We start from the raw sequence: 7377 nt of genomic DNA on the forward strand, positions 1-7377 counted from the left end.
AAAACATGATGTCAGAATAAAAAGTGAGGCCTGGAGATTGCGAATTATTCTCATAGTTTTGCCTAATTCATCAAATAGCAAGTTGTGTTCACAAAAACTGAACACTATGTAAAAGTTTTATAGGGACGCCCTTTTGCACACAAAAAAAAAAAAAACTTTTGGAAACTTTATTTTCACTCTCAAAAAAAATATGTTCTGATTTTTTATTAGAATACTGTTTGGATTCAGCTGTTCTCACATCTCTGCGCTCCTCACATTAACGCTCCATATGCAGTTTGCATAGACACAATCACTTCCCAACCTCGGTCTCTTCTGCTTTTCTCAATTGAATCAATGAGAGCAGAAGAGACAGCGGGAGGCAGGTGATTGTTTCTATGCAAACTGCATATGGAGCAGTAATGTGATGAGCGCAGAGAGTGTGAAAACAGCCGGATCTTAATAGTACATTACACAATGTTAGGAGTCAGCGTGAAACCCTACAAATGTCCTTGACACCTCTCTGGCAGGCGGCAGTGCATGTCTGATCCACAAACACATTCAATGACGTAGATAGAGTCCAATGGGCCCGGTGTAAAATTTGGACCCGGGGCCCCACCTGCATGTTGGTCAGATGTATGGGCCCGTGTAGTGTTCTAGATCCTGTAAAGAGAAAAAAAAAAACGTTTTGTCCAGTTCATGTGTTAATGCCTTCCATCCTGGGCCCGTTCCAGTAATAATGTCTTCCACCCTGTGCTCCGTCCAGGAATAATGTCCTCCATCCTGGGCCCCATCTTGTAATAATGTCCCCTGTCCTAGGCCCCTTCCTGTAATAATGTCCCTTGTCCTGGACCGTCCTGTAATAATGTCCTCCACCCTGGGCCCTGTCCAGTAATAATGTCCTCCATCCTGGGCCCCGTCCAGTAATAATGCCCTCCATCCTCGGCTCCATTCTGTAATAATTTCCCTCCATCCTGGGTCCCATCCTGTAATAGTGTTCCCCGTTCTGGGCCCCTTCCTGTAATAATGTCCCACCATCCTGGGCCCCATCCTGTAATAATGTCCCTCCATCCTGGGCCCCTTCCTGTAATAATGTCCATACATCCTGGGCCCCATCCTGTAATAATGTCCCTCCATCCTGTAATAATGTCCCTCCATCCTGGGCCCCTTCCTGTAATAATGTCCCTCCATCCTGGGCCCCATCCAGTAATAATGTCCCTCCATCCTGTGATCCTTCCTGTAATAATGTCCCTCCATCCTGGGCCCCATCCTGTAATAATGTCCCTCCATCCTGTAATAATGTTGCCCCATCCTGTAATAATGTCCCTCCATCCTGGGCCCCATCCTGTAATAATGTTCCACCATCCTGGGCCCCTTCCTGTAATAATGTCCATACATCCTGGGCCCCATCCTGTAATAATGTTGCCCCTTCCAGTAATAATGTCCCTCCATCCTGGGCCTCATCCAGTAATAATGTCCCTCCATCCTGTAATCCTTCCTGTAATAATGTCCCTCCATCCTCGGCTCCATCCTGGGCCCCTTCCTGTAATAATGTCCCTCCATCCTGGACCCCTTCCTGTAATAATGTCCCTCCATCCTGGTCCCCTTCCTGTAATAATGTCCCTCCATCCTGTAATAATGTCCCTCCATCCTGGACCCCTTCCTGTAATAACATCCCTCCAGTATGGGCCCCATCCAGTAATAATGTCCTCCATCCTCGGCCCCTTCCTGTAATAATGTCCCCCGTCCTGGGCCCCTTCCTGTAATAATGCCCCTCCATCCTGGGCCCCATCCTGTAATAATGTCCTTCCATCCTGGGCCCCTTCCTGTAATAATGTCCCTCCATCTTGGGCCCCTTCCTGTAATAATGTCCCTCCATCCTGGAACCCATCCTATAATATTGTCCCTCCATCCTGTAATAATGTCCCTCCATCCTGGGCCCCTTCCTGTTATAATGTCACCGTTCCGCTGTTTTTCTCAAACACATTTGAAAAAAAAAAAAATCAATTCTTCTTACCGTCCTTTGCTCCCATGTCGTGCAGAATCCTCTCCTCTAGCCAACGCAGAGTCGGGCAGCTCACTTCGCCATCCAGCCATGGGCGGCGATTGACTTCACTGCCATGCGCCACCCGTGACGGACATGCTGACGTCATCTGCTGGCGGCATGTATTTCAGTGCGGGACGCTGAAAGGCCTCTGCACTGCAATAGATTTCAGCTGACTGTGCGTCTTCGGACCCTCATCCAGCTGAATCAGGTGCTGGTGTTGGTGCAGCCGATAAAGCAACAGCTGCTGGGGGAGCAGCCCGGAGGGCATATGCACCTCTGCCTGTAGACCTTTTTTGTACCAGTTTAGTCCCGCTGAATACTGTGAACACCCCCAGAAGAGCCAGCGCATACAGGGAACAGCTCCAGAGTCCCTGTATTATTTGGTCCCAGCAGCTAACATTAATGTCAGGTGTGAACTCTCCTTTGGCTTTGACTCTCTACAGAAGTCTGCTGCCACCTGGTGGTCTTTTAGAAACTTGCATGAGAGAAGGGACTTCCTCTCCCTACTCAGGAGCTCGGTTCCCTTTAGTGGGCGCTCTCTGGACCTCTACGATGGAAATTATCTCTACTTGCATAACCTGCTCTCAGCGGACCCCGCTTCTTGCATCGCTTATATAATGAAGATGGATCAGGCCGGGATTTCTCTTTAGCAGTGAAAAGGTTAATTTATTAAGACTGATGCAGCCAGGATCTGGTGGGTGGCTGCCGCCACCATTATGCTGTCAGCCTCCTGTTCACTGCGATGACAGCCTGTCAGCGGCGCAATTACTGATAATGCCGAGGACGGCGGCTGACTGCGCCGGGTTCTGTATCTATGTAGGGTTTCGATTCAATGACAGCAAAAATAATAGGGAAATGAACAACAAAGTATATTACAGAACACATTGCTTCACACGGAACGTCCCTTTGTTCTGTTCTCCTGGAGCACATCCCTCATATCTGAGCAGGAGCATCTAGTAATGTTCATCCTGATCCCCCCCTGATGCATGAGCTTTTCTTCCATCACACGTAGACTGAGCCCAAATTATCGTATATTGGGCAAATATACACAACTATACAAAGTGTCCATCACAAGAGACGGGGAAGTTCCGGGGCTGCCGGTCACTGTTCATTTGGTATTTTGGAAGTGACGGTGTCCAGCGGCTGCCAGTGACAGCTCATCAGGGCCCCGTACAGCTCCTCGCTCTGCTCCATGAACCGCTTATTGGTCTCGGCCACGTCCACCTGGGGGTCGGGTTCTGGAAGTGATCAAACCAAGCAAATAAAAAAAAAATATCAGAAGTTTGCAAAAAAATAAAGTATAACAATAATATTTTCTGAGACCCGTCACGTTTTTAATTTTCGGTCTATGTAGCTGTGTGACGGCTTATTTTTTTGCACAGCAAGACCATGTTTTTTTAGTGATACCATTTGGGGATAGATATGACATTTTGATCGCTTGTTACTGCAATTTTTGTGGTATTGCAGAGGTTAAAAAAAAAAACAACTAAATTTGTCAGTCTTGATTTTTTTTTGGCATTTACAGATAGGGTAATTTTTTTGTTTTGCTAGATCAGATTTTTCTGAATGCAGCGAGACCACGTGTACTTTTTTTTTTTATTATCTTTTGTTTTTAAATGGGAGTAATTTGAATACACACACACTTTTTTTATTTTATTTTCCTTTTCACTGTTGTTGTTAGTCCCCTTAGGGGACCTGAAGCTGCGATCGATCATCTGCTTGCTTGTGCTATATACAGCGATGCCAAAGCATCGCTGCATATTCGTAAATATCATGGTTTCCACAGGCAGTGTGTCAAGGCAGCTCCGTAATGACAAGCACAAGGGTCTTTAATAGACCCCCGGCCATCATAGAAACCCATCGGCGACCCACGATCACGTCACAATAGCACGTATGGGAGCATGTAATAATGCGCCCCCCCCCTGCCGGTGTCAGTGCTCTGCTCCACCTGCGATTGTTATGACAGGTCCTGGCGGTAACACACAGCCATCACCTGCCGAGTATGGGATGAGCAGAGCCAGCTCTATACACCCGCTTCCCACTGTCGTGAAGGGGTTAAAGGTTTAGGCATCTTTTACAACCCCTATCAGACTAGATAAGCATTGGAGAGATCTAGGATTGCGTGCTCCCTGCGGCCGCCGCAACCCGACAGGGAGCACGCAATCCCTGCGGCCGCCGCAACCCGACAGGGAGCACGCAATCCCAGCGGCCGCCGCAACCCGACAGGGAGCACGCAATCCCAGCGGCCGCCGCAACCCGACAGGGAGCACGCAATCCCAGCAGCCGCTGCAACCCGACAGGACTTTCTTTTTTTCTTGTTAAAGTTTTTCTAAGTTTTAGCGTTTGCAGTGAGCTCAGTCTGACCTTCCAGCGCCTCTTCTTCAAAATCTTCCGGTGCCTAAAAATAAAAGGAATGCGAGAAGTTCAAGATCTGAAAGCATTGCCCGCACTGACACACTGTAACAGATTGCAGCTGTGCGAGCAGGACTGACCGGCCAGTTATCGTCAGTGTAGCCGTACTGCTGGTAGGCGTAGCTGTTATTTTTCTCGTCGTACTTCCAGTTGGTGAACATCTGCTGAAACTGCTGGGTGTAGTAGTTGAACGCCTGCACGTACTCAGCGGTCGGATTCCTCGACGGAGGACTGGGGATATAAAAATATATATATATTTTTTTTAAAAAGTCAAAACCCAGGAGACAAATCTCCATGGCCAAATCTGACAGCAGGAAAATCTTAACACTACTACTATGTCAAAACCCTCCCATGCTTTACACTGCAGGCTTCCTGCGCAGAAGTAGGAAGGAGTTACATGCCCCGAGTCACGTGAACTAATGAGTGTCGACGCGCTACAAAGGTCTGACCCAGTCCTAGTACAGAGGTTGTTAGTGGCCATTTTTTTACACTTTGATTTATGTATTTGGGGCTCAATTGGTTTTCATTATAATTGACACATGATTACCTTTGTTGGGGTCTGTTCTCATAAATCAGCTGAGAGGCGCTAAGAAAAAAAAAAAAAAAAAAAAAAGAAAAGTTACGAACATCAGAATGAGCTCACTGACAGATTCTCAGTTGACGCACTCCGCAGCAGCAATAGACGGAGCAACCACTCACATGGGGTCGGTCGGCTTGGTGTAAAGCGCGTGCTTCAGCTTGAATCTCTTGGGCTGAAAAATAAATCAAATTCTGTTACTTTGTATCTCATCTGGTAATCTCTTAAAGGAACACTCCACAAAGAATACAGATACTTCCCCCTGCCTAGTGCGGGGGCAGGGCATGACGCTGCGATGCTCCACTCCCTCTAGACTGCCGCGAATCACGAAAATACGACTCGTACTCACCGGGTTGGCACCGGGCACTAGTTTGCCATTTACGTTCGCCAAACACCTGGAAGCCAAAGATTGTTCCAAAAATTCCACGAAACAGTAACCGGAGAGTGCGCTGAAACAGAGGAGCGAAAGCACAGCTTCATACAACAGTACATAAAGCTATATAGTCACCCGTGTGGTGTACACAGCTCCTATGCAGAATGATGGGGACTATTATCTAATCTGATCCTCCAACTGCCTGCCGACTGCGCATAACTCTGCATGGAAGCTTTGAACAGGAAACAGAGCAGTCGTAAAAGGTGCATTGTTCAGTGCAGATACGCTGGAGTCACACTCTCACCCCGTGAAGCGGTTGCGGATGATCTTGACAGCGAGGACGCTCTCGCCCATGCTACGGAAGGCCTGCATGATAAAGGCCTCGTTCATGTGCTCGTCAATCTGTCAGAAGAAAGAATCCGGATGTCAGAGGCGCAGACCACCGCCCCCAATGTGTGCAGCGTAGACCACCGCCCCCAGTGTGTGCAGCGCACGCCACCCCCCCTCCCCCAGTGTGTGCAGCGCACTCCACCCTGTATACGGCGCAGACCCCCTAGTGTATACGGCGCGCTCCACCCTGTATACGGCGCAGACCCCCCCTAGTGTATACAGTGCACTCCACCCGCTATACGGCGCAGACCCCCCCTCCCCCAGTGTGCGCAGCGCACTCCACCCTGTATACGGCGCAGACCCCCCTAGTGTATACGGCGCACTCCACCCTGTATGCGGCGCAGACCCCCCTAGTGTATACGGCGCAGACCCCCCTAGTGTATACGGCGCCCTCCACCCTGTATACGGAGCAGACCCCCCTAGTGTATACGGCGCACTCCACCCTGTATACGGCGCACTCCACCCTGTATACAGCGCAGACCCCCCTAGTGTATACGGCGCACTCCACCCTGTATACGGCGCAGACCCCCCTAGTGTATACAGCGCACTCCACCCTGTATACAGCGCAGACCCCCCTAGTGTATACGGCGCACTCCACCCTGTATACAGCGCAGACCCCCCTAGTGTATACAGCGCAGACCACCCTGTATACGGCGCAGACCACCCTGTATACGGCGCACTCCACCCTATATACGGCGCAGACCCCCCTAGTGTATACAGCGCACTCCACCCTGTATACAGCGCAGACCCCCCTAGTGTATACAGCGCAGACCCCCCTAGTGTATACAGCGCAATCCACCCTGTATACAGCGCAGACCCCCCTAGTGTATACGGCGCACTCCACCCTGTATACAGCGCAGACCCCCCTAGTGTATACGGCGCACTCCACCATGTATACGGCGCACTCCACCCTGTATACAGCGCAGACCCCCCCTAGTGTATACAGCGCACTCCACCCTGTATACAGCGCACTCCACCCTGTATACAGCGCAGACCCCCCTAGTGTATACAGCGCACTCCACCCTGTATACAGCGCAGACCCCCCTAGTGTATACAGCGCACTCCACCCTGTATACAGCGCAGACCCCCCTAGTGTATACAGCGCATTCCACCCTGTATACGGCGCACTCCCTGCCTCACTCACGTCTCCCATCCACAGACTCGCCATGTCCGCGGCTGTAGCTCGTATCCCAGCCACCAGCCACTGCACACCCCCCCCTCCAGCCGCTCAACCAATCACATTCCGTCACTGAAGTACTTCCGGTACCTTCACCCGGAAACAGCGGAAGTACGCGCTCTGGTGTTGTCATGGACGCCGCCATTTTGTTGGCGACCAATTTGTCAAAGTAGTAATAATTAACAAATAAACGATGTGAAAACGTTACAGAATTCTCCATTGCTGACGTACACGGATTTGTGAATACTAAATGTGAATGAAAAGCAGATTAGATTTATCACTTGATTACAACTCAGAATAAAAAATGTCCTTGGCTGTAGCCATAGCAACCAGCCAGCACCGTCTCCTCTTTTTATAAACTAGAAGTTGAGCTTTCATCGGTTCCTACAAGCAGCAGGATCATGAAAGCATGAGGCGTCTTTTCT

The 7377-nt window shown here is 49.7% G+C and overlaps 1 protein-coding gene across 1 annotated transcript; it reads right to left on the reverse strand.

Moving 5' to 3' along the window:
- Positions 1-2295: 2295 nt before the first annotated feature.
- Positions 2296-7048, reverse strand: TRNAU1AP (tRNA selenocysteine 1 associated protein 1). The gene is made up of 8 exons (XM_073655685.1): positions 6920-7048; positions 5690-5787; positions 5362-5461; positions 5135-5187; positions 4983-5021; positions 4516-4666; positions 4388-4421; positions 2296-3261 (listed from the first exon to the last, which is right to left on the reverse strand). Exons 1-8 carry the CDS (start codon positions 6941-6943, stop codon positions 3125-3127), a joined length of 636 nt encoding a protein of 211 aa, XP_073511786.1. The 5' UTR covers positions 6944-7048; the 3' UTR covers positions 2296-3124.
- Between the last annotated feature and the right edge of the window lie 329 nt (positions 7049-7377).

The sequence above is a fragment of the Phyllobates terribilis genome, unplaced genomic scaffold (genome assembly GCF_046119375.1).
Source record: "Phyllobates terribilis strain yellow unplaced genomic scaffold, ASM4611937v1 Scaffold_12__6_contigs__length_324123572, whole genome shotgun sequence".
NCBI classification, from domain to species: domain Eukaryota; kingdom Metazoa; phylum Chordata; class Amphibia; order Anura; family Dendrobatidae; genus Phyllobates; species Phyllobates terribilis.

Bases quoted from the DNA above. Each gene is read 5' to 3' on its own strand.
- TRNAU1AP (XM_073655685.1), bottom strand. From the start codon at position 6,943: ATGGCGAGTCTGTGGATGGGAGAC. The intron at 4,667-4,982 runs GTAATCATGTGT...TTATATCCCCAG, and splicing joins GAGAACAGACCCCAACAAAG to TCCTCCGTCGAGGAATCCGA. The intron at 3,262-4,387 runs GTCAGACTGAGC...GATCACTTCCAG, and splicing joins TGAAGAAGAGGCGCTGGAAG to AACCCGACCCCCAGGTGGAC.